At 41.2% G+C, this 27,617-nt stretch overlaps 2 protein-coding genes across 2 annotated transcripts in view; one reads left to right on the plus strand and one right to left on the minus strand.

The window, feature by feature from the left end:
* Positions 1-27,617, plus strand: part of LOC121838636 (NLR family CARD domain-containing protein 3-like) — a 733,752-nt gene that overhangs the window by 146,315 nt on the left and 559,820 nt on the right. The gene's annotated exons all lie outside the window — the stretch shown is intronic.
* guca1d (guanylate cyclase activator 1d) lies at positions 761-27,372 on the minus strand. The gene is made up of 4 exons (XM_024376733.1): positions 26,724-27,372; positions 23,359-23,508; positions 3,485-3,572; positions 761-3,407 (listed from the first exon to the last, which is right to left on the minus strand). The coding sequence occupies exons 1-4, from the start codon at positions 26,916-26,918 to the stop codon at positions 3,283-3,285; spliced, it is 558 nt and encodes a 185-aa protein (XP_024232501.1). The 5' UTR covers positions 26,919-27,372; the 3' UTR covers positions 761-3,282.

Below are 27,617 nucleotides of genomic sequence, written 5' to 3' on the forward strand. Positions count from 1 at the left end.
CGTTTCTTTAAAAAATTCTTCAAGCTCTGAAGTTGGTTGTTGATCATTGCTAAACAGTCATTTTAAAGTCTTGCCATAGATCTTCAAGGCAATTTAAATCAAAATTGGAACTAGGCCACTAAGGAACAGTCAACATCGTCTTGGTAAGCAACTCCAGTTTATATTTGGCTTGTGTTTTAGGTTATTGTCCTGCTGAAAGGTGAATTTGGCTCCCAGTGTCTGTTGAAAAGTAGACTGAACCAGTTTTTCCTCTAGGATTTTGTCTGTGCTTAGTTCTATAATCTCTAGTCTTTGCTGATGACAAGCATACCCATAACATGATGCAGCCACCACCATGCTTGAAAATAGAAAGAGTGGTACTCAGTGGTGTTGTGTTGGATTTGCCCCAAACATAACGCTTTTTGTATTCAAGACAAAAATTAGATTTCTTTGCCACATTTTTTGCAGTTTTACTTTACTGCCTTATTGCAAACAATATTTGTATTCTGTACACGCTTCCTTCTTTTCACTCTGTCATTTAGGTTAGTGTTGTTGAGTAATTGATCCATCCTCCATTTTCTCCTGTCAAAGCTATTAAACTCAATCTGTTTTAAAGTCACCATTGGCATGGTGAAATCCCTGAGTGGTTTCCTTCCTCTCCGGCAACTGAGTTAGAAAGGACGCCTGTATCTTTGTAGTGACTGGGTGTATTGATTCGCCATCCAAAGTGTAATTAATAACATCACCATGCTCAAAGGAATATGCATTTTGTTCACCCGTTGTACTTTTGCAGATGTCAGTTGACAAATCAAAATCTGATTTCATATAATAATATATGAATATATGATTTAATATAATAATATATAAAAACATAAAGCCTTTCATTCTAGCCTTCTTATCAGTATACAGCACATACCCACTCATTCTCAGAATATAAAAATATATGTAAGACAAATTAAACAATACTTACAGCATTCATTAGAATTCCCATAATGAAATTGTTGTGAAATTGTCATGAAAGGAATTCTTGGTTCCTTCCACAGTGGCTCTGGAAACAGTATTACAGATAACTGAAACATACAGGAAGTAATGAACTACAGAGTCACACTGTAGTCACACCTTTCACATCATATGTAAATCATACACTGTAGTAGTCTACTTTGCCTCCAAAATGTTTGGAAAATCATGATATGATCTTGAAAGCCGACTTCTGATTTTTTACTTCCGTCATGTTGCTAGCTAGCCCAATGATGACTACTATGATTAGTAGATAGTGATAGATATGATAGAGACGTGTGTGTGCACCGAGCAAACATAACAGACCGAAGACCTGAAAGACGGGACTAGATTGATAATAGAGATTCATGATTTGTGATCAGGGTCGTGCACAGACCTTTGATGGAGCTGGTTTTGAATTCAAAGTGTTCTACTTCTCCTTTTGCCAAATTCACCATTATTAATTGTTTTGCATAGGCCTTCATTTTCAGCAAAACAACATCACACATTGTAGGCTAATGCACAACTCGTCGGTCCTCACAGATGGGCTATTGCAGCAGACGAACACACCGGGTTCCATTCCTACCAGCAAGAAGAAGCGGCTCCAGTGGGCACTCAATCACCAACACCGGACAATTGAGGAGTTGAAAAACACGGCCTGGTCCGACCAATCCCGGTTCCTGTTGCGTCATGCTGATGGCAGAGTCAGGACTTGGTGTAAGCAGCATGAGTCCATGGACCCATCCTGCCTAATGTCAACGGTACAGGCGGGTGGTGGTGTACCACTGTCCAATCTACAGCAACTGCATGATGCCATCGCGTCAGCATGAACAACATCCCTGTGGAAAGTTTCCGACCTGTAGTATTCATCCCCGAAGAATTCAGGCTATTCTGAAGGCAAAGGCGGGTCCCGACCCAGTACTAGATGGGTGTACCTAATAAACTGTGTATGTACAGTAAATTTGCAGCATTATTTGACAAAGGTAATTGTATAAGAAACTGCAGAATCTGCTCTTTCTAATACTACATAGACATCAAAACATCTTACATGCATGTAACTCTGCAGAAGGGTTTGAAAAAGGGACTTTTTAGCGCTCCCTGCCTCTGTGTCAATTCCAAGCTGCGCCCATCTCTTCATATACAATTTGACAATTGATAATATTGTCACTCATCAGACTATTGTCAATGTAATCTTGTCTTTAGGCTAATTCTATTATTATATGTGTGAAATTAGTTTTGATATAGTTTAGGTGCAGTTTCGATGGGCCATCAGCTGGGTAGGCTGACAGAGTGTGAATGACTGGTGTTGAATGAGGGGCAGGGACAAGAAATTACCTCTTAAAACCTCTTATAACACAAATTCAGTTTGTGATAATAAGATTCTGTGTAATGTAGACTTATTAAGGAAAGGTCAAGGACGGGGGGAGGGTGCGTGACTTTAAAAATGGCAACATGACGCTCTCGGCTCTCCTGGTGTCTCAAGGGGGGGATAGGACTGGGGAAAAAAGAACAAAGTAATTCCACCAATCGAGAGGAGGGAAAAAGGGCAGGCACTTCAGAACCCCTAGGGTCTCTATCTGTGCCTGTTTATGGTCATACCTACAGAGGAGATGATTCGACACAAGACCTTTACCTGACGATGTGACCTGACTCCTGAACATAGCCTATAATTTAAGCCCAAAGCATCTCCTTGTCGCGGTCAAATGGTCAGGAAAACTCCTGGCCCTATAGTGATGATTTATGATAGAGAATTCTCTCTCTCTCTCAGAATCCAAGTGTTCATCTTGCTGAGTGGTCAGAGAGCAAACACAAACAGGTAGAATGTGAAGATGGTATCTTTACCGCTCTCCATAGCTGTCCCTTTAAATGTTCTCTGTCATTCAGTTTGTTTGTTGTGATGGTGTTGAAAAAGGGTCTCTCAATGTCATCCTCCCTTCATCCATCCCGTCATCTGTGGGTGGTTAGTGGGCTGCAGTATAGGACTGGATGCCTCAGTCTTCAGCAGTCTGGGACTATTTATTAATTAGTTATTCGGAACCCTGTTAGCTGCTTCTCTTCCTAGGATCCACTATGTACGGACTATATTGTCTCCACCCCCAGACCTGGCAGTGTGACATAGAAGCCTCATTGGGGAACAACAGTCTTGTTTCATAAGGTAACGCATTCCCTCAGGTTCATTGTGCGGGAAAATCTCACAATTATTAGTTTGTGGGGTAAATGTTTGTAATGGACTTAAGTCTTTCTGTCATCTCTCTCCCCGGACGCAGGTGTACATAGTGGCTACGGCAGTGGTTGGCCAGGCCTCTCTCAGACTACTATTCCTTGGACGATGATGATGAGTACGGGCGTGAGGTCCATCATCTTCTTCAGCATCTCCATGATGTCGTCGTGATCCTTCGCCCCCTCAATGAACTCCTCTAGGGTCAGCTCACCTGAGGGGGGAGGAGGGGACAAGTCAGGGGTCAACTCACAATAACCTCCAGGAGGACAGACAGGTGGTGACTCTTACCCTCTCCGTTGATGTCGATCTTCTCGAATATGAGCGACACAATCTCCTCTGGGGTGACATCCTGGTTCCGCGTGATGTCCTGGATTGCCTGAGAGAGAGAGAGAGAGAGAGAGAGAGAGAGAGAGAGAGAGAGAGAGAAACATTTCTTAATTGCTTGAATACAATTATTGAAACAATGTTGTCGATATTCAAAACAGTTGATACAAGACACAGAAATCCCTAAAAAAAACTGCAAATGCATAAATCAAAATAACATATTGCCTAAAAAACTATTATTACAACCACAAATATCTATTGGAAAAGGCTAGCAAAACAAAGTGTTAGTTTGTCTTTAAAAACATGCCACCATCATCATAGATTTATTTTTCAATCTATTCAATCCGCATCATGGAAATTCAGCATTACAGCAGGAGACTGCATTCAGGACAAGCGTTGCTTCTTAGGGGTGTGCCGACTACTTGGACAAAACAAGTATTGCAACGGATATGCAGCATTTTTGGAATACGATTATGACAAGTATTTTTTGTATTATCCGTGATCGGAAAAAAGCTAAATTCAGCTGCCAGCACACATCTCTCTTTCACTCAAACAGTGTGAAGCACTGTGTGCTCTAAACAACTATTGGCTAGTTCTTCTGCCTGTAAAGAAACGGGCGGGGTATCGGTTGAGCCTGCTGCAACGGGATTGGATTAGAACAAGTCGCTCTTATTTTCCACCATAATTTGCAAATTAATTCATTAAAAATCCTACAATGTGATTTTCTGGATTAGTTTTCTCATTTTGTCTGCCATAGTTGAAGTGTACCCATGATGAAAATGACAGGCCTCTCTCATCTTTTTAAGTGGGAGAACTTGCACAATTGGTGGCTGACTAAATACTTTTTTGCCCCATTGTACATAACAAAAAATATAAATGCAACATGCAACAATTTCAAAGATTTTACTGAGTTACACTTCATAGAAGGAAATCAGTCAATTGAAATACATTCATTAGGTCTATTCTATGGATTAGTCCTAATCTATGGATTTCACATGACTCGGCACTGGTGCAGTCATGGGTGGGCCTGGGAGGGAATAGCCCCCCCCACCTCTCAGACGATCCCGCAGGTGAAGAAGCCGGGTGTGGAGGTCCTGGTTACACGTGGTCTGCGGTTGTGAGGCCGGTTGGATGTACTATCAAATTCTCTAAAACAACAATGGAGGTGGCTTATGGTAGAGACATAAACATTATATTCCCTAGCAGCAGCTCTGTTGGACATTCCTGCAGTCCGGATGCCAATTGCACACTCCCTCAAAACTTGGGACATCTGTTGCATTGTGTTGTGTGACAAAACTGCACATTTTAGAGTGGCCTTCCAGTGGGTCAGAAGTTTCCATACACTAAGTTGACTGTGCCTCTAAACAGCTTGGGAAATTCCAGAAAATTATGTCATGTCTTTAGAAGCTTCTGATAGGCAATTTCCAAATGCCTGAATGTACTACATTCATCTGTACAAACAATAGTACGCAAGTATAAACACCATGGGACCACGCAGCCGTCATACCGCTCAGGAAGGAAACGCCTTCTGTCTCCTAGAGATGAATGTACTTTGGTGCGAAAAGTGCAAATCAATCCCAGAACAACAGCAAAGGACCTTGTGAAGATGCTGGTGGAAACAGGTACAAAATTATATATATATATATAAATATTTTTTTTACCTTTATTTAACCAGGCAAGTCAGTTAAGAACAAATTCTTATTTTCAATGACGGCCTAGGAACAGTGGGTTAACTGCTAGTTCAGGGGCAGAACGACAGATTTGTACCTTGTCAGCTCGGGGGTTTGAACTTGCAACCTTCCGGTTATTAGTCCAACACTCTAACCACTAGGCTATCCTGCCGCTATTCACAGTCCTATATCGACATAACCTGAAAGGCCGCTCAGCAAGGAAGAAGCCAATGCTCGAAAACCGTCATAAAAAAGCCCGACTACGGTTTGCAACTGCACATGGGGACAAAGATCGTACTTTTTGGAGAAATGTCCTCTGGTCTGATGAAACAAAAATAGAACTGTTTGGCAATAACGACCATCATAATGTTTGGAGGAAAAAGGGGGAGGCTTGCAAGCCGAAGAACACCATCCATACCGGGAAGCACGGGGGTGGAAGCATCATGTTGTTGGGGTGCTTTGCTACAGGAGGGACTGGTGCACTTCACAAAATAGATGGCATCATGAGGTAGGAAAATTATGTGGATATATTGAAGCAACATCTCAAGACATCAGTCAGGAAGTTAAAGCTTGGTTGCAAATGGGTCTTCCAAATGGACAATGACCCCAAATATAGTTGCAAAGGACAACAAAGGGAAGGTATTGGAGTGGCCATCACAAAGCCCTGACCTCAATCCTATAGAAAATGTGTGGGCAGAACTGAAAAGGCGTGTGCGAGGAGGAGGCCTACAAACCTGACTCAGTTACACCAGCTCTGTCAAGAGAAATGGACCAAAATTCACACAACTTATTGTGAGAAGCTTGTGGAAGGCTACACGAAATGATTGACCCAACTTAAACCATTTAAAGGCAATGCTACCAAATACTAATTGATTGTATGTAAACTTCTGACTCACTGGGAATGTGATGAAAGAAATCAAATCTGAAATAAATAAATCTCTCTACTATTATTCTGACCTTTCACATTCTTAAAATAAAGTGGTGATCCTAACTGACCTAAGACAGTGAATTTTTACTAGGATTAAACGTCAGGAATTGTGAAAAACTGTGCTTAAATGTATTTGGCTAAGGTGTATGTAAACTTCCGACTTCAACTGTGTAATATGGGCTGCTCAGTATGTGTAGGTAATCCTTTCTAACGTGGCTTTTTTTAAAAGATATTACGAAGAACTGCAAAAGTGTTGTTAAGGCTCTCCACTTTTCACATAAGGCTGTTGTATAAAACACCTGTCTCCAGATTACATCTTCAAACTAAGGTCATCCATGGCATCTGTGACAGCGAGGGAGAAGCGTTCATCCCATGTGTTCAGTAAGAGATTCTAGCTAGCTACATTTTCAGATATTACATGTTCCTCATTATGTCAGAAATTAAATTTCATTGCACTTTAAAGAATACTGTTAGCTAGCTAGCTAATGTTAGCTGGCTGGCTTGCTAGCTAACATTACGTGTATGATCTGTGTAGTGTATGATCTGTGTGTTGTTTAGTACACTACCATACTCACTCTGTTTAGCACATGGCCTCACATGTGAATCCTTAAAGAGATGGGTGGGGCTAAGGCCTAAGAGAGTGTGAATGATGCTGAATGGGTGTAGACAAAGGAGAGCTCTCCAGTAGGTGTACCAAAACATTTAAGTGCCATTTTCTCAAAAAAGGCGTCATCAACTTTCAAAGCAGAATTACTTTCCCATTGTTCGTTAACTGTAGTGTATGATATACCATTTTCTAGCTCTGAGTCTACTTCTATCCAATGTAAAAAACACAATTTAAAATTTTGCTACATAAGACCGAATCAAGCCAGTCGGTCACATTTTTTGTCTCATATTGACTCCATACATTATGTAAGGTGTTGATAAACTACCTAAACAGCTACAATGAAATTAGTGTTGTATGAATCCTCAAGCGTGTTAGTGTGCATGTATTCACAAAACACAAGGTAGAAATTAAAACAGTAAATCCCTCATGTTCCTCTTTCCCACCCTCTCCTTTCCCCATTGATTCTCAACAAGATCTCACAGTTTCACGTCAAAATTAGACATTCATCCATGTTTCTCAAACTTCAAATTTCAAAGTTGTTTTCCGAACATCAAATTTCGAAGTGTTTAAGTTTAGGCATTAACTCTGAATTTTAAAGGTTAGGGTTAAGTTTAGGCATCAACTCCAAAATCTTAAGGTTAGATATTAACTCTGAATGGTTAAGGTAAGGGTTAAGGTAGGTTTAAAACAAACATCTTAAAAACAACTTTCTATCACTGGATTCAAACATGCGACCTTTTGCACCAGTGGCAGATGCACATGCCCATCCACTATCCCTGTCCACAACGCCCTAGCAAAACTAAAACCTACTGGAAGGTAAGTGCTCATTGTTGCCCCTAGTGTCCGATTTTCACATCATCTCCCGATGTCCTCAGAAATGTCTAATACTGACTTGTGTCACGGGAGACCTGGCTGTTGATGTTTCCCACATGAATCTGTCCTGTAATGTTGCACAGGTGAAAGACAACCTTATTGGTGCTTCCGTAGTGGCTACTCCCTTAAATGTAGGTTATTGGTCAGTGACTATGTCTCTATGCAATACAAAGAGAAAATATATATATAGTCTTGGACAGACTTGGCCCAGCAACATTGCAGTTATTGACACACTCAAACCGGTGTGCCTGGCACCTACTACCATACCCTGTTCAATGGCACTTAATTATTTTTGCTTGACAATTCACCCTCTGAATGGCACATACACAGTCCATGTCTCAAGGCTTAAAAATCCTTCTTTAAAAATAAAAATGAATCCTTCTTCTACACTGATTGAAGTGGATTTAACAAGTGACATAAATAAGGGATCATAGCTTTCAATTGGATTCACCTTGTCAGTCTGTCATGGAAAGAGCAGGTGTTCTTAATGTTTTGTATACCCAGTGTACTTTGTATCCCTCGTTTACTCAAGTGGTTCCTTTATTTTGGCAGTTACTGGTATGCCTACTGTCGGGAAGGACGCCGTTTGGGCAGCATGCGGGCCAAAACCAATGCCCCCAGGGTCTATGATTTCTTAATCCCGCCCTGTTCACAGTCCCCGCCTTTCATGAGATGTTGTTTTGTACACAGTGTATTTGTCCATGCTATGTACAGTCAATTAGTATAATTAGTATAATTAGTAAATATAGTGATTATTATTATGCAGTCCTGTCTAGGGCTGTTTCTACCTTCTGAGATAGATGAGACACTTCTAAAGTATACATTAATCATTTGTCCTGGCCAGCGTGATAGGTCTACTTCTTGTTTGTTGTTTTAACCCAACGGAAAGGAATAGGTTATCCCTCTCAGGGTCAATAACAAGACAAAAACAACATAAAAAGCACTTGCCATCACTGTGTTTATTTAGAATCAAATGAATTTGATTATTAGGCATCATTATAGTATATTAAAGAGAGATATTTGATGAACTCTCCATATAATAATTCTCCAATCAAATAAATGCAAACAGATGCAGGCCTATGGAGTACCCTACAGCCTACTGGAGTAGCCTACAGCTCCATTGTGCTGCACACAAACAATAGAGGCAAAGCGACTACGTCCATTTAATCATTTGATTTTTCAGAGTTTATCGGCTACATGTTCAGTTGGCATAGCTACATTTCTTGTATATTCCTCCTTGAGATTCAGTTCATAAATTAATTTTTATATAATTGTCCAACAAAGAGCTGGAACTAGTAACTGAACGGTGCATACAGTCGCTTGCGAAAGTATTCACCCCCTTGGCATTTTTCCTATTTTGTTGCCTTACAAACCTGGAATTAAAATAGATTCTCGGGGGATTTTTATCATTTGATTTACTTAACATGCCTACCACTTTGAAGTTGCAAAATAGTTTTTATTGGGAAACAAACAAGAAATAAAACTAAAACTGAAAACTTGAGCGTGCATAACTATTCACCCCCCAAAATCTCTTGAAGACCGAAACAGGTTTCCCTCAAGAATTACCCTGTATATAGCGACATCCATCATTCCTTCAATTCTGACCTGTTTCCCAGTCCCTGCAGATGACAAACATCCCCACACCATTATGCTGCCACCACCATGCGTCACTGTGGGGGTGGTGTTCTCGGGGTGATGAGAGGTGTTGGGTTTGTGCCAGACATAGCATTTTCCTTGATGGCAAAAAAATCTCAATTTTAGTCTCATTGTCACACCTTGATCAGTTTCACCTGTCCTCGTTATTGTCTCCACCCCCTCCAGGTGTCCCTTGTTTTTCCCAGTGTATTTATCCCTGTTTCCTGTCTCTGTGTGCCAGTTCGTCTTGTATGTTTCCAAGTCAACCAGCGTTTTCCCCATTCTCCTGCTTTTTGCGTTCTCCTGGTTTTGACCTTTGCCTGTTTCTGGACTTTGTACCCGCCTGCCTGACCATTCTGCCTGCCTTGACCATGAACCTGTCTGCCACTCTGTGCTTATTTTTTTCTTTAAGCAATGGCTTTTTTCTGACCACTCTTCCATAAATCCCAGCTCTGTGGAGTGTACGGCTTAAAGTGATCCTATGGACAGCTCCTTCAGGGTTATCTTTGGTCTCTTTGTTGCCTTTCTGCTTAATGCCCTCCTTGCCTGGTCTGTGAGTTTTGGTGGGCGGCCCTCTCTTGACAGGTTTGTTGTGGTGCCATATTCTTTAAAAAATATAAATAATGGATTTAATGGTGCTCCGTGGGATGTTCAAAGTTTCAGATATTTTTTATAACCGAACCCTGATATGGACTTCTCCACAACTTTGTCCCTGACCTGTTTGGCGAGCTCCTTATTCTTCATGGTGCCCCTTGCTTGGTGGTGCCCCTTGTTTAGTGGTGTTGCAGACTCTGGGGCCTTTTAGAACAGGTGTATATTTACTGAGATCATTTGACAGATCATGTGACACTTAGATTGCACACAGGTGAACTTTATTTAACTAATTATGTGACTTCTGAAGATAATTGGTTGCACTAGATCTTATTTAGGGGCTTCATAGAAACGGGGGTGAATACACATGCATTTTTTGAAAATTGTATTTTTCATTTTACCAATTTGAACTATTTTGTGTATGTCCATTACATGAAATAGAAATAAACATCCATTTAAATTACAGGTTGTAATGCAACAAAATAAGAAAAATGCCAAGGGTGGTGAGTACTTTTACAAGGCTCTGTAACTGCGGGCTTCGTAGCCTGCTTGTTTGTCTCTCCGTTTTAGAAGCTGCCCGTGTTTCTTCAAAACTAATTCAACACATTCATTAACATTATTATTATTTTTTTATTATTTTTATTTTACCCCCTTTTCTCCCCAATTTCGTGGTATCCAATTGTTAGTTGTTACTATCTTGTCTCATCGCTACAACTCCCGTACGGGCTCGGGAGAGACGAAGGTCGAAAGCCATGCGTCCTCTGAAACACAACCCAACCAAGCCGCACTGCTTCTTAACACAGCGCGCATTCAACCTTGGAAGCCAGCCGCACAAATGTTTCGGAGGAAACACCGTGCACCTGGCAACTTGGTTAGAGTGCACTGCGCCCGGCCCGCCACAGGAGTCGCTAGTGCGCGATGAGACAAGGATATCCCTACCGGCCAAACCCTCCCTAACCCGGACGACGCTAGGCCAATTTTGCGTCGTCCCATGGACCTCCCGGTCGCGGCCGGTTGCGACAGAGCCTGGGCTCGAACCCAGAGTCTCTGGTGGCACAGCTAGCACTGCAGTGCAAATCATTAACATTATTTATTTTACTTTCTATGGGAGAATAAAAATAAAATAATCATTGACACATGATGATATCATGTTGCCCACATTGATAAGACATTTTTCAATTCATATATCCATTTCCCTGTTATCATGCCTTAATTTGGGCAAAAGTAAATAAAAAATTAAAATAAGGGTGAGAGCAACGGAAATAAAAGTACTGTGTGCTAACAATTTCAGTGTCTTAGACTATATGACAATTTATCACTCCGTCTTTTTTCGTGTAAATTCTTCCCACCCAATCGGCAGGGGAGCATTCAAAAACAATTGTCCAGATCATGGCATTCATCATGTCATCTTGTTCAATTCTCAGTTCAATACCTAAATAGATAGATCTATAGCCTACCAATTAATGGGTTGTCATTTAGGTTACATAGCCAACAGTAATGAAAGTGTTATTCATTTAGACAGATGGTTTGAGTGGTGCTGTGATTGTCTTTTCAATAGGTGTGTGAGTGAAGGCATTAACAAACATACCTTTCTCTTTTGTGTCGATGTGGTGGGGTGTAATATTCCATTATATTTGATTTGTCTCAATTCAGTAGCCTAAACAGTTCAATAGTCCAGTGCCCCATCTGTTGTACATCATCTGACCCCATCTGTCGTACATCTGGCCCCATCTGTCGTACATCATCTGGCCCCATCTGTCGTACATTGTCGGTTGAGAGGCTGTCCTGTAATAAATACATTTAGTTCATTGCCATTTCCATCATTCTCCTTTTCCAGGTTATCCAGGAATCGGGTATCTTATTTTGCTGATATCAGTGTGACATCTCTTCCCTTCAATTTGACTCATAGTTGTGCGGGGTACAAAGTGAACAGGATTTGTTTCCCCATAGTTCTCTCTTTATGGGGTCGAATTCTCTGCGTTTTATGTAGAGGTCTCATGTCGGCGTTGATGTAGATCCGATGGTCCTCATAGATCAAACATCTGACTCCCGACTTTTTGGCTTGTATGACCAGTTGTAGAACTTTATCTTTGATTATATTTTTTATAGTTAAGTAACTTTGATGATGCCCCTTGATTTGTTGCTCGTGTCCCCTCTTGGGCCGCCTGACCACAGCTTTCTGGGAAATTTCCAAAACAAAACTTTGAACGGCAAATGAAGTCCTCCATCCCGTTTAATCTTTCAGTAAGACCCGTAATGATGAATTTTTGTTCATCCACTGTATTCTTGAGCTTTTCTCATCCGATTTCCTCCAGGGTTAACCTGGTTTCAGCCTTCTCCGCATGTTTACCCAGTTCAGTCATATCAGTTTAGATTTTTTGGACATTGAATTTTTCTTCATCTCCTTAGACAGTTTTAATTGCCAGTGCAAATTTCTGTTATCTGCTTAGACAGTTTCTCATTGCCAGTGCAAATGTCTGTTAGAAGTGTCTCTAAACTCACTTAGTCAAGTCATCAGCTACTTGGTCCATGGTCACGTTGTTTCGGTGTGTTTGATTATCTTTATTTCTCGATCTAGTACTTGCCATAACATGCAGTTGCCTAACGTTTCAGTTATTTCTGGACTTTAGAGTTCTATTCTATTTGAGAGGCATACTTTTTTTTAAAGAAATGCCAAATGGATCACCTTCACCTGACTACCTCACGGTCGCCATACCCGAAATCAGATCCATATCTCTCAAGATATACTGAATATAGGCCAGGTCTACAAAGTCTCCACCTGTTCGTTTCAACAGGAGATAAAGGTTTAGAGAGGGAATAGTGTAAATAAACTTAAATGAAGTTTCATGGGTGAGCTTGGTCTTTTTATTATTTGCTCACTGTTGTGAAAATCACAGTAATAGGTTTGTGCATCGTGTCCCGGGGTTCCCCACTCTGGAAGGAGAGGAGGAGCTATGTGCTCTGGCAGTGCTTTCTTACTAGAGATCATCCAGTTTCATCCAGTTTCCTGGCAGACACACCAAGGTATACTCAGTGTTGGGGAAGCTTCTCTGAAAATATAGTTTACCAAGCTACCAATTACTTCACACTGAAAGAAGTTAAGCTACACTAGCTACCCTTAAGGATAATATAGTTTTCTTAACTAAAGTTTTTAGTGAAAAAATGTCATATGTATATCTGAAATGTCAGATGACAAATTGCAAGAACAGACTACTATATTTTATTCCTGCAAAAAGAGTAGTGTTTAGCTCCAATAGTTAGCTACACCACTACATGGCATAAAAGTTACTAACTACTAAAAACAATACCTAGACTTGAATTTCGTTGAACTACCACCAAGCTACTGCAAAATGTAGTTAAATTACTAGTTTAACTACATGTAGTTCACTACCCTCCAACACTGGGTTTACTACAAAGCGGGATAGAGGAGTTAGCGAGCTTACTTTGGTCAATTCAGAGTTCAACTCGTGATAACTGTTGACACAAAGGTGGCTCACCTTTTAGCCAGGTACATTTCTATGGCAACGAATGCTTCAGCTCTAACCTGCTCCGGGGCCGGCAAATTTCACAAATTTCACCCTAAATCAAGTGTCTGAGAAATCAGATCAGGGCCGGTATTCATAAAGTGTCTCAGAGTAGTAGTGCTCTTCTAGAATCAGGTACCCCCTTCCATGTAATCTTATTCATTATATTCTAAAAGGTCAAACTGGTCATCAACACTCCTACTCTGAGAAACTTTATGAATAAGGTCCCAGATTCCCTCCCTCTCGAGAAGTGCGTCATCATCCCATTATTCGCCGTAACATATGTGAGGAAGAAAACTGATTATATATTCTATTAATCCAATGTACTTTTGTGTTAAAAAGAGTAATATTCAAGTACATATCAATCTACACATTTTGTAATGACTAGAAGCATTTGAAACTTTTTTATGCATGCCCTAAAGGGATACTTAAGGATTTTGGCAATGAGGCCCTTTATCTAATTCCCCAGTTAGATTAACCATTTAAAAAAAAAAATATTCTGTGTTTTAGTATGAAGGAAGTTAGAGGTAGTTTCGTGAGCCAATGCTAAGTAGCATTAGCACAATGATATTAGCATGCTAGCAGATACCATAGACTTCCAGTCATTATGCTAACGCTAGTTTGTAACTACCATCAAACTGCACTAAGTGACATAAATTGTATCCTCGAGTTCATCTGACCCAGAGAAGTAGAAAAAGAGCCTCATTGCTAAAATCACGAAGTATCCCTTTAATAAAATTATTTTATCCATAGAAGTGAGAAAAAATATGCCTGTGCACTGATAATCACACCAAAGCACACAAAAGAAGGCATTAATGATCCGAGTAATGAAAGATGGCACTTCTAAAAGCATATTTCCCACTATAACCTGGAGTTAGTGGCAGGCGCATGATCAATATCCACTTTTGTGCAGTAACATGGATGAAGCCTGAGCTGGAATGTGAGGCTAACTGAAACTGGATAGCTTCAGAAAATCCTGAGCAGATCTAACTAGCAACGTAGTATACTCCTCTGGCGTTAGAGCATGACATCTACCTACACACATGGACACATATACGGTGTAGGGTCCAAAAGTATTGACACCCATGATAAAGATAAAAAAATGACTGTATAAAATAAATAATTCCAATACTGAGCTATATTGTATGCAAAAAAATGAAATGATATCATTTTATACTAATACAGTTGCTCAGAGAAAAAGATTAACAAGTAATATTTTATTTCTCTAAAAGGTGGGGCTCAAAATTATTGACACCCTTTTTCAATACCTCACCTTGCGAGGAAACGGCAATGCGCCTTTTTCTAAAATGTTTTATGAGATTGGAGAACACATTGGGAGGGACCATTCCTCCATACAGAATCTTTCCAGATTCTTGATATCCTTCGTCTGTGCTTATGGACTGCCCACTTCAATTGAAACCACAGGTTTTCAATGGACTTCAAGTCCGGAGACTGATATGACCATTGCAAAGTTTTGAGGTCAATTAAACATTTCTTTGTGGCTTTTGATGTGTGCTTGGAGTTATTGTCTTGCCCGAAGATCCACTTGTGGCCAAGTTTCAGCCTCGAGGCTGAGGCAACCATGTTTTTGGCTAAAATGTCCTGGGACTGTACCCAACCTGCCCTAAGCTCTCTCCTGCCCCTGAATTTGTCCTGCTAGGTGACCTAAACTGGGACATGCTTAAACCACCTGGCCAGGTCCTGAAGCAATGGACTCCATAAGTATTTCTCAGATCATTACCAATCTCACAAGGTATGACTCCAAACACCCAGAAAAGGCTACTCTCCTTGATGTCATCCTCACGAATATTCCTGATATGTATCAGTCTGGTGTTTTCTGTAATGACCTTAGTGATCACTGTTTTACAGCTTGTGTTCTTAATGGCCGCTCAGTTTAAACGACCTGTCCTGATTTGTCATAGACGCTTGCTTGCTAAAAAACGTTTATGCACAAGCCTTCCTTCATTGCCCTGCGTTGTAAATTGGTATAGAATCAGCTTGATACCCCTCTGTCGAAGATGCTTGGAACTTATTTTTTTATATTTTCAATGGTATTGTTAACAGAAAATTTGAATAAAAAACAGGTTCAGCCCCTGTTTCAACCGTTATCTCGCAGAGTTACTCTACCTCAATAATTCATTTTGGTGAAAGGCTCAGCACGTGCATACTCAGGCTGACTGGCTCTCGTTCAGGCAAATGAGAAATAAGTGCACTCAGTCTGTCCGGAAGGCCAAAGTTAGTTACATTAAGGAGCAGTTCTCCCTCTGTGGGTCTAACCCCAAGAAGTTCTGGAAAACGGTTAAAGACCTGGAGAATAAACCCTCCTCCTCACAGCTGCCCATGTTTCTTAATGTCGATGATGTGGTGTTTACTGACAAGGAGCACATGGCTGAGATCTTTAATTTCCACTTCATTAAGTCAGCATTCCTTTTTGACACAGCCATGTTTCACTGCAACCTTAAAGGTCCTAAATGATGTCCCCATTGCCCTTGATTTGAAGCAATGCTGTGCTGCTATTTTTATTGACTTTTATTGACCATTCCATTCTTGTGGGTCAGCAAAGGAGTATTGGTGTCTCTGAGGGGACTTTGGCCTGGTTTGCTAACTACCTCTCTCAGAGTGCAGTGTATAAAGTCAGAACATCTGCTGTATCAGCCACTACCTGTCACCAAGGGAGTACCTCAAGGCCCGATCCTAGGCCCCTGCGCTCTTCTCAATTTAAATCAACAACATTGCTTAGGCACTAGGAAGCTCTCTCATCCATTTATATGCAGATGATACAGAGTCCTACACTCAGCTGCCCCCTCCCCGGATTTTGTGTTAAACGCTCTACAACAAAGCTTTCCTAGTGTCCAACAAGCTTTCTCTGCCCTTAACATTGTTCTGAAAACCTCCAAAACAAAGGTCATGTGGTTTGGTAAGAAGAATGCCCCTCTCCCCACCAGTGTTATTACTACCACTGAGGGTTTAGATCTTGAGGTAGTCACCTCATAAAAGTACTTAGGAGCATGGCTAGACGGTACACTGTCCTTCTCTCAGCACATATCAAATCTGCAGGCTAAGGTTAAATCTACACCTGGTTTCCTCTATTGTAATCGCTCCTCTTTCGCTCCAGCTGCCAAACTAAACCTGATTCAGAGGACAATCCTACCCATGTTAGATTACGGAGACTTAATTCATAGATCGGCAGGTAAGGGTGCTCTTGTGCAGCTAGATATTCTTTACCATTTGGCCATCAGATTTGCCACCAATGTTCCTTATAGGACACATCACTGCACTCTTCTGTAACCTGGTCATCTCTGTATACCTGTCAAAAGACCTTCTGCAGCCCTCATCCTCCACATACAACACCCATTCTGCCAGTCACATTCTGTTAAAGGTCTCCAAAGCACACACATCCCTGGGTTGCTCATCTTTTCAGTTCACTGCAGTTAGCAACTGGATCGAGCTGCGAAAAACACTCAAATTGGACAGTTTTATCTCCATCTCGTCATTCAAAGACTCTATCATGGACGGTCTTACTGACAGTTGTGGCTGAAGTATTGTTGTTTCTACCTCCTTGCATTTGTGCTGTTGTCTGTACCCAACAATGTTTGTACAATGTTTTGTGCTGCTACCATGTTGTGCTGCTGCCAAGGTGTGCTGCTCCTATGCTATGTTGCCGTCTTAGGTCTCTCTTTATGTAGTATTGTGGTGTCTCTCTTGTTGTGATGTGTGTTATGTCCTAGATTTTTATTTTTTATTCCCAGCTCCCGTCTCAGCAGGAGGCCTTCTGGTAGGACGTCATTGTAAATAAGAATGTGTTTTTAACTGACTTGCCTAGTTAAATAATGGTTAAAAAAATATATGTTTTTAATTATGACACCAGGGCCCCAAGACCAGTGGAAGCAAAACAGCCCCATAACATCAGAGTTCCACCACCTTATTTTACAGTAGGTATGATATTTTATTCTGCATAAGCATCTTTCTTTTGACACAAAACCCAGCACTGGAGTGCGTGGCCAAAGAGCTCTTTTTTCATGTCATCCAACAAATGTAAATACCTGGAGTTTCCTAAACAGCATTGGCACTTGAATTGGAACCGGTGCTACGGTCAGATGACATACAAATATAACTCTTTGGCCTTGCACACCAGTGGTGAGTTTTGCAAGTTGAGGAAGCTAAACTCCTAGGTAATAACATTGGATGGTCAATTGTGACTGACTGCCTTGATTCAATCTTATGCAGCAAAATTTGAAATTGTGTTTTTCACATTGGATAAATGCAGAGACACAGAGCTACAAAATGGTATATCATACACTGCGTTTGAGGAACAATGGGAAAGTAATTCTGCTTTGAAAGTTGATAAGCTTGTAACCCCACTTTTGAGAAAATGGCCTTTGAATGTATTGGTACCAACTGGAGAGCTCATCTTTGTCTACACCCACTCAGCATCGTTCACATCCTCTTAAGCTTTAGCCCGATCTTTAAGGGTTGATCCGAGCATTCTGTACTAGCAACAGCAGTCAAGCACCGAAGCTAATTGGCTAACTTGCTAGCTACTTCCAGACACAAATTAGATAACAGCTCACTGAACATTACTCGCCCTAGCAGAGCTGGCTAGGCTGTTTTTATGTTATCCAGAGTGTTGGTGGCTACAACTGTGCTGTCAGATTGTCAGTTTGTAAATTCAGAGAGTTGCGCTCTCGGAGCGTTCAGAGAGCACACTGGACGCACTGGTCGAAGAGTAGAGTTGATCCATGTGTTCTGACCTCACAATGGTAGTCAAGCACCCAAGCTAACATTGGCTTGCTTGCTAGTTACTTCCAGACACAAATGAGAGAACACCCCACTCTGACCATTTTACTCGCCCTAGCAGAGCTGGTTAGGCATTTTTCATGTTATCCAGAGCGTTGGTGACTGTAACTGTGCTGCTGGCAACAATTTCATTACACTTTTTTGCCGCCGTTTACTGACACCGGCCATATAACGGGTGTTGAGCGTTCGTAAATTCATCAGTTATTCTGCGCTCTGGCACACTCAGACGAGAGTGCTCTGAAATCGTAGATGGCCCGACTGAATTTACAAACGCTAATGGTACTTGTATAGTCTTTTGTTAAGACATGTAGCTAGATAGCTAGGTAAACAATCAACCACAATCCCAACTCTTGACGTTACTACCCTCCATGAATCTGCAGGTAGCAAACCAACCAGGTTGAATGTTAGCTAGCTAACATTAGGCTATAACTAGCCAAGAAAATGGCTCTGACACATGAATAATATGATCATACACGTAATGTTAGCTATAGCTGGTTGGCTCGTTAGCTAACATCACACTTGCATTTGAAATTAATTGATTTTGTCAAAATTAGAAACGTAATTTCTGAAAATGTTGCTAGCTAGACTAACTCATATACATCATGGTTGGACGCTTCTCCCTGTCACGGATGCCATGGTTGCTTCCCTTAGTTTGAAGTTGTAATCCGGAGACAGGTGTTTTCTCTATCTCCTTAGCCATCTTACTCTAATTCCACTGATTTCAAAGCTCGGTCCTCTTGAAAGTGGAGCGCAACACTTATGCAGTTTTACTAAGCAATATATTTTTTAAAAGACAGAAGCGTGATATATGCCAGACCAATCTGAACTCATCTCTCGGCATGTCCAGCCCACTCATTATCTCAGGCAATGATGGCTAGCGGGAAGGTTGCTGCCTTTTTCTGTGGCTAAACCAACGGGACTCATAATTTAACAATTGTATTTGTATTTACAGATGGCATACAAGTTTGTTATTAAGGCACATGAAAGTTCACATGTTCTCGAGAAAGCATTTCTGGCAACAAAAAAAAGGCATTTTGATGAATAAAAAAGATTACGTTCAAATGGCTCTCATGTGACCCGCGACATACGCCTAGTTTCCTGAAACGAGTCACAATTATCATGGTCAAGTCATATTGACAAAGTTGTTGTGAAGATGTGGAGGGGTATATCTGTGAATTTGACACAGATCAACTGTACTAGTTGTTCAGGCTCTGATATGGTCCCATTTTGATTACTGTCTATTAATATGGTCAAGTGCAGCAAAGGAAGACTTAGCAAAGCTGCAGCTGACTCAAAACAGAGCAGCACGCCTTGCCCTTAACAGCACATGCCAAACTAACATCAACAACATGCATGACAGTCCTTCATGGTAGAGGGTTGATGAGAGATGAATTGCTTCTCTTCTAGTTATGAAAAATATGATTTGCATAATCAAATAACATTCAGCTCAAATAGCCAGCAAGACATGCTACCAGAGGTCTCTTTACATTACCCAAGTCCAAAACTAATTCACGGCAACGCACAGTATTATACAGAGCCATGATCACATGGAACTTCCTTCCATCTCCAATTACTCAAGCAAATAGCAAAATCTCTGGTGTATTTTGAACATTGAGACCGGGCTCCTGTAGTTAATAATATAATAATAATAACAACATTTACGTAATTATATATATTTTTTTGCATCTTGGGCTCAGCCCGACTCGCACAACTGACCAGTCACATTTATTTATAATACAGTATTTTTTAAACTTATCAGTTAACCAATCAAGCCAGTTACCCAATGGGCCCCCTAACTCCTTTACCTCCCCCCATCTGACGATTAGCAGAGCAACAGCAGCAGGTTGCCTACACTAATTTAAAACTGGCTCCTGAGTCCTCCTATGGTTGGCAGTTGCAGTAAAAAACGATACAAAATATATACTACATAATTACTATACAGTATACTGTACATACAGTGCACTCTGAAAGTATTCAGACCCCTTGACCTTTTCCACATTTTGTTATATTACAGCCTTATTCTAAAATTGATTAAATCGTTTTTTCCCCCTCATCAATCTACACACAGTACCTCATAATGACAAAGCAAAAACAGTTTTTTATTTTTTTATTTGCTGAAATATCGAATTTACATAAATATTCAGACCCTTTACTCAGTACTTTGTTGAAACACCTTTTGGCAGCGATTACAGCCTCGAGTCTTCTTGAGTAGGACGCTAAAAGCTTGGCACACCTGTATTTGGGGAGTTTCTCCCATTCTTATCTGTAGATCCTCTCAAGCTCTGTCAGGTAAGGGGTGTCTGTTGAAAGGTGAACCTTCGCCCCAATCTGAAGTCCTAAGCGCTCTGGAGCAGGTTTTCATCAAGGATCTCTTTGTACTTTGCTCCAGTCATCTTTCCCTCGATCCTGACTAGTCTCCCAGTCCCTGCCACTGAAAAACATCCTCACAGCATGATGCTGCCACCACCATGCTTCACCGTAGGGATGGTGCCAGGTTTGCTCCAGACGTGATGCTTGGCATAAAGGCCTGATTGGTTGAGTGCCGCAGAGATGGTTGTCTTTCTGGAAGGTTCTCCCATCTCCACAGAGGAATTCTGGAGCTCTGTCAGAATGACCATTGGGTTTTTGGTCAACTCCCTGACCAAGGCCCGTCTCCCCCAATTGCTCAGTTTGGTCTAGGAAGAGTCTAGATGGTTCAAATCTGCTTCCATTTAAGAATGATGGAGGCCACTGTGTTTTCGGGGACCTTCAATGCTACAGAAATGTTTTGGTACCCTTTCCCAGATCTGTGCCTTGACACAATCCTGTCTCGAAGCTCTACAGACAATTCCTTTGACCTCATGGCTTGGTTTTTGCTCTAACATGCACTGTCAACTGTGGGACCTTATATAGACAGGTGTGTGCCTTTCCAAATCATGTCCAATCAATTTAATTTACCACAGGTGGACTCCAATGAAGTTGTAGAAACATTAAGAATGATCAATAGAAACAGGATGCACCTGAGATTAATTTCAAGTCTTATAGCAAAGGGTCTGAATACTTATGTAAATAAAGTATTTCAGTTTTTTTAATGAATTTGCAAACATTTCTAAAAACCTGTTTTTGCTTTGCCATTATGGGGTATTGTGTGTAGTTTTTTTTTAAATAAGCTGAATACGGAATACTTTCCGAGTGCACTGTATATACAGTGTACTGTATATTATATATTACACACTGAACAAAAATATAAACGAAACATGCAACAATTTCAAGGATTTTACAGTTCATAAAAGGAAATCATAAATGCAGTATCTGGTGTGACCTCCATCGCAACACATCTCTTTCGCATGGAGTTTTTCAGGCTGTTGATTGTGGCCTGTGGAATGTTGTCACACTCCCCTTCTATGGCTGTGCGAAGTTGCTGGATATTGGTGGGAACTGGAACACTCTGTCATTAACGTCAGTCCAGAGCATTCCAAACGTGCTCAATGGGTGACATGTCTAATGAGCATGCAGGCCATGGAAGAACTGGGACATGGAATTATGTACAGATCCTTGCGGCATGGGGCCATGCATTATCATGCTGAAACATGACGTGATGGTGGCGGATGAATGGCACGACAATGGGCCTTAGCATCTCGTCACGGTACCTCTGTGAATTCAAATTGCCATCAATAAAATTAAATTGTGTTCGTTGTCTGTAGCTTATGCCTGCCCATACCATAACCCCACCGCCACCATGGAGCACTCTATTCACAACGTTGACATCAGCAAACCGCTCACCCACACAAAGCCATACACACTTTCTGCCATCTGCCCGGTACAGTTGAAACCGGGATTCATCTGTGAAGAGCACACTTCTCCAGTGTGCCAGTGGCCAGCGAAAGTGAGCATTTTCCCACTGAAGTCAGTTGCGACGCCGAACTGCAGTCAGGTCAAGCCCCTAGTAAGGTCGACGAGCACTCAGATGAGCTTCCCTGAGATGTTTCCTGGTTCTTTGTTTGCACAAAACCACAGTTTCCTCAGCTGTATGAGTGGCTGGTCTCAGAGGATCCCGCAGGTGAAGTAGCTGGATGTGTATATCTTGGGCTTGCGTGGTTACACATGGTCTGCGGTTTTGAGGTCGGTTGTACATACTACCAAATTCTCTAAAACAACAATGGAGGTGGCTTATGGTAGAGAAATGAACATTAAATTATCTGGCAACAGCTCTGGTGGACATTCCTGCAGTCAGCATGCCAATTGCACGCTCCCTCAAAATTTGAGACATCTGTGGCATTGTGTTGTGTGACAGAACTGCACATTTTAAAGTGGCCTTTTATTGCCCCCAGCACAAGGTGCACCTGTGTAATGATCATGCTGTTTACTTAGCTTCTTGATATGCCACACCTGTCAGGTGGATCGATTATCTTGCAAAGGAGACATTTGTGCACAACATTTGAGAGAAATAAGCTTTTTGTGCGTATGGAACATTTCAGGGATCTTTTATTTCAGCTCATGAAACATGGGACCAGCATTTTGTGTTCATATTTTTGTTCAGTATAGAATCTATGGTCTGAGGGGCTTTGTACCTTTTTCCTTTCTATCACTTCTAACTCTATGGTCACACCACCAATGAGATCATTCCACCAATGAGGTCACAGCATGGGAGTTCCTTCCTGTCTCTCTCTGTGTGAGGGAGGGATTAGTTGAGCTCATCTCCAAAGATTAAATAAGTGGCCTTGTTTCATCCAATTTCAAATTCAACCCAACCTACTTCTTTAAATGAATCTCCCTTGATGCCTTCTATTTTGAACTTTTCAGATTAACATTTGAGGATTGGATTGGATGCCATTCAACTTTTTCCAGGAAGTTGTTAAATTAACCATTACTTTTATGTCATGCGAAGTCACCAACCTGGTGTTTTTTAACGTTTTTAAGACATAATGTTGATTCATGTTTAGAAGCCCTGATAGGCAGTGTTGTTGCACACTATTTGTTGTGCATATGGTTAGCAAAATAGAATAGATTTAACCTTGCATGGTGATGTCACCCTGTCTTGAAGTCAACTAAGGCTAAGCTAAGCCTCTTGCAGCTTGCTCTAGTCATGCATACAGTAGGTTTCCTAGTGCTGATGGGAGCATAGTAAAGAATCCTGGCAGGCCTCGTACATCCAACAAATACCTGTCCATTACCTAAATTATTTACTCAATTAGCATAAGACTTGACTGCTTTAGATGTGTAGCCTACATTACCGTGAATATTGTCTCCAACTCATCCTTGTCGATTTTCCCGTTGCCGTCCTGGTCAAACAATTTGAAGTACCACTTGAGTTTCTGGTTGATTTCTCCCTTCAGCATCAGGCTGATGGCTGCGATGTACTCTACAAAATCTATGTACCCGTCCTAAAACAGAGATCGAGAAAGAGAGAGAAAGGGTGAAGAAAGGGTACAAACAACAATACTTTTGCATGCCATTGCAGCCATTTTGTCAAAACAATGTCTCCTCAGTGCACAGAATAATATATTTGATTTAATATATCCCACCTGCTGTAATTACATATATTTGATACATAGAGCCATACTGTATATCTAAATATATCTCTGGACACATGGTCTTAGGGACACTGGATGCACCATACCATACCTGATTACCTGTCCTACTGTAGGTGGGTGTGGTGTCATGTCCTGGGTTTACCCGTGTCCTGTCCGTCTTGGTCAGTACATCCGCCCACAACCCACCCCTGACGACAGCACCACCACTAAAGCTCTCTCCATCTGTACGAAGCTTTCCATTGAGCCCTTGCCAACTAAATGACTTAGCTAAAGACACACTTCAAGAACGGCACACTTAGATCACTCACCCGGTGTGAACAACCCCTGAAGGAGGAATCCCACATAGTTTATCATACCAACATGTCCAGTCTGGTCTGGACATTGTAAACTGAAACCGAAAAAAAAACGAATTTCTCTGCAGTGTGTACTTTACTACTCTTCCATTGTTAGCGTACTGTAGGTCAATTAACCGTAGTCGGGTATGATCCCCAGATTACCTACAGTACATAGGTAGTTAAGGTAATTAGCAGATTTATCTATTAAGTGTCTTTCTGTGATAACGTTAGAGCTATGTCACTCCCTCAACACGCAAATTTAAAGATCACAATCGCTGCTCCTACGTCTACACAACAGTTTTCATGTCACAAATTCTATTCCACTTGCCTGGGTGCCAGTCTGTTTTTGCTCTCTTGCCAACTCCTTATGGAATTGCAATGTGGTCTCAAGGCAATTCATATTATTCTGTATGTAAATCTGAAACACTCCTTTTAGAATTATATGTTACATTAGGAAAGTAATAGCTTTAGAACAATACCATATGAATTAAAGTAGGCGGTCATTTTAAAATAAGAATTTGTTCCAGACTTGCCTAGATAAATAAAGTTGAACACTGAACTCTTCATTGAGACAATGCTGAAACATCAATCCAAGGGCTAGGCAATGACACATTTTCATTTGTGCCAAAATCTAAATGAAAAAAGTTATCTTGCAAATTCAAGAGGCTATGGTGTGAAATAGGCTTTTAGAAATGCAGTCTTTATTTTATTACTTATGGTTAATGCCATCTTTGGTGTGCACCACCTTTTTTCCCACTCATATCGATATTTTTTATTATTCGTCATACAGAATTGCTACATTGCATGAAGTTTAAAATACATTCTGTAATTGTGTAATATATTTTAACATGACCATTTTTTAACACAGAAATAAAATGTATAAAATAATTAATCAGATGTCTTTTTCAAATGAAGGTGATGATGATGCAATCTTTGCTAGAGGGAGCTTGATTTAGTTGGGCCTCAACTGGTGGATCAGCAATTTCATTCAGGCTAAGTAGGTTAGCCTACCCTGGATGAAGCAATTTAGTTCTGAAGGATTCGTTGCAATAGAAATGTCCCTGGCTAAAATACGAGCCACTCTCCCCAACCAACCTCCCTATTTGCCTATCTGCCTAAAGTAACTAGACCATTGGTAGGTATCATACGTCTTGGAGGTGCTCAGAAATACATGAAGTATATTTTGTATTGCTCTGAGGCCAGCCTGGAAATTGACATGCCAATCATTTTGTTTAGCTTGACAATGACAATGGAGTAGGCAAAAGCACAAACAGATTTGCAGTGGTGTGAAGTACTTAAGAAAAAACTATTTTAAAGTACTACTTAAGTTGTTTTTTGGGGGTATTTGTACTTTACTATTTATATTTTAGACAACTTTTACTTCACTACATTCCCAAAGAAAATAATGTACTTTTACTCCATACATTTTCCCTAAATCCTCAAAAGTACTTGTTACACTTTGAATGCTTAGCAAGACAGAAAAAAGTGTCAAATTCAAGAGAATATCCCTGGTTATCCCAACTGCCTCTGATCTGGTGGACTCACTAAAATCCATGCTTCTTTTGTCAATAATGTCTGAGTTGGAGTGTTCCCCCTGAGTGTTCCCTCCCCTATCCATAAATAAAAAATTCAATCGTGCCATCTGGTTTGCTTAATATAAGGAATTTGAAATGATTTATACGCAGTGATCGGGTCGTGGGCAATAAATCCAACCCAAGAAAACTGTTACGGTACCCTTCATTCTGTGACATGTTTTTCTTAATATTCTCACAAATTGCAGTTTTGGATGAGACTGACTTTATGACAAACATTATCCTATTTACACGTTGTACTACATTTTGACTCGAGAATAAATGTTTCTGTCAAATATTAATGCCACATAAGCTATTTTCTACCAAATAAGTTGTTTATTGTCTTCAGTTGCGTTAACTCAGCTCATTCCTCACACATTCTCCTACAGAAATTACACCACACACACACACCACACACAAATCTACTTAGAACACTATAAACACACACAGGCTCCGCTGAGGTATATTGGCCTACACAGTGGCTCTGTAAGCACATTGGTGTGTGTGAGCCAATGGAAGCTCCTGTTCTCTCAGCTGATGGTTCAGCTGTTAGCTCTATATCAAAGCATGTTAGCATATTAGTGTTATAAGTGGCTCTGCCATCTTCCACCTCTCACATGCTATAGTCTACAATTGAAAATGTCATGCACTCTGAAAATGCACTCCGATGCATTAAAACTGCGGGTGACAGCAATTGCATCTCTGCATCCAACTCAATAGTGCAGTCTGCAGAAAGAAACTATGGCACACCTACTGTAAGGTCCTGCAAGCCTGAGTGCTAGTCTATTTATGCCCACTGCTTTTCATTAATTGTTATGCCAAACACATCATGCATAAACAGATCTGGGACCAGGGACCTGCAGCTCCAGTGAAAGCTAAGCAGACTGAGTGAGAGACAAAAGAGACAAAATAATAGAGAGAACTTAGAATGTGGCACCTGCAGTAACTCCAAACTCAAGACTGACCCAATTCCCCCTGCTCTTCTCCCAACATGCAGAATAGAATGTCAAAATAAAAGTCACGATGTCACAATAGCGGTCCCACATTAACATACACTTGAAATGCATTACTTATATTGGCTTTATACCATCCTAATGCACTGTCACTCCCAGTCCCTCTATAAACGTGTGTGTCTTCAGCATCATCATGATCATCTCACCCCGTCCATGTCGAAGGTGAAGAAGACTTGGTCCACGTAGCTGGTAGCGTTCTCGTTCATCCCCCGCAGACCCAGCATGCCCTTGAGTTCGAACAGCGTGATGAGTCCTGACGGAGACTCCTTCATAAACTTGTTGTACCAGTGGTGCATATCCTCTGCCAGGATATCATCCAGGTTAGAGCCGTGGTTCCCCATATCTGAGAGGTGGCGCTGGGCTGAGAAGAGGGATAGTCGATGGAGCCTTCTGAGGGATGAGTACTGGTTACCGGAAAGCTGGGCTGAGATCAATGACCTGTAGAGGTAGAGTAGAGCCTGTTTTCTCTGGCTGACTCTGCTGTCACCCTTTTGGGTGAGATGGGGTAGTTCTGCTGGATTAGGTTGGGTTCTGGAGAGCTGATGGATGCAGAGGTCCTGAGGTTCACCCGTAGAGAAGGTAGGTTGCTAGGGGACTGAGAGAGCTGCAGTCCCTGTCCAACTCCCTGGCTCTGTGTCCCTCAGAGAACCAAGAGACAGAAGAAAAGAGTAGAGAAGATGTTGCAATGTTGCGTGAGGAGCTGCGTCCTGGCTGCGATCAGTCTCTCCAGTCTGGCCCTGTACAGTACAGTATGGGAATTCAGGAAGGACAGAGAACAGGACTCTTTAAACCTCTTAGTGTTGCTGCAGGACACAGAACAGGAGGGAAACACTTTAAATAACACCCTAATGAGATAACCAACCCATCCCAACGCCCTGCTAGACTTTGACATGCAAGGGAAGGACGGGGTACTGGCACTGAAACAGGGGTGATTATATAACTAACTGGCTACAGCAGCTGGACACAGAAGCTCCCCTCTGCTCTGCTCAGAGACATGACCTTCCGTCTCTACAGACCAAACAGACAAGACAATAACAGGA

This window comes from Oncorhynchus tshawytscha, linkage group LG17 (genome assembly GCF_018296145.1).
Source record: "Oncorhynchus tshawytscha isolate Ot180627B linkage group LG17, Otsh_v2.0, whole genome shotgun sequence".
In the NCBI taxonomy this organism is placed as follows: Eukaryota; Metazoa; Chordata; class Actinopteri; order Salmoniformes; family Salmonidae; genus Oncorhynchus; species Oncorhynchus tshawytscha.

Excerpts from the sequence above, each read along its gene's own strand:
- guca1d (XM_024376733.1), bottom strand. The coding sequence starts at position 26,918 with ATGGGGAACCACGGCTCTAACCTGGATGATATCCTGGCAGAGGATATG. Across the intron at positions 23,509-26,723 it reads TCACCTTCGACATGGACGGG|GACGGGTACATAGATTTTGT; the intron begins GTGAGATGATCA and ends TCTCTGTTTTAG. Across the intron at positions 3,573-23,358 it reads AGTTGGAGACAATATTCACG|GCAATCCAGGACATCACGCG; the intron begins GTAATGTAGGCT and ends TCTCTCTCTCAG.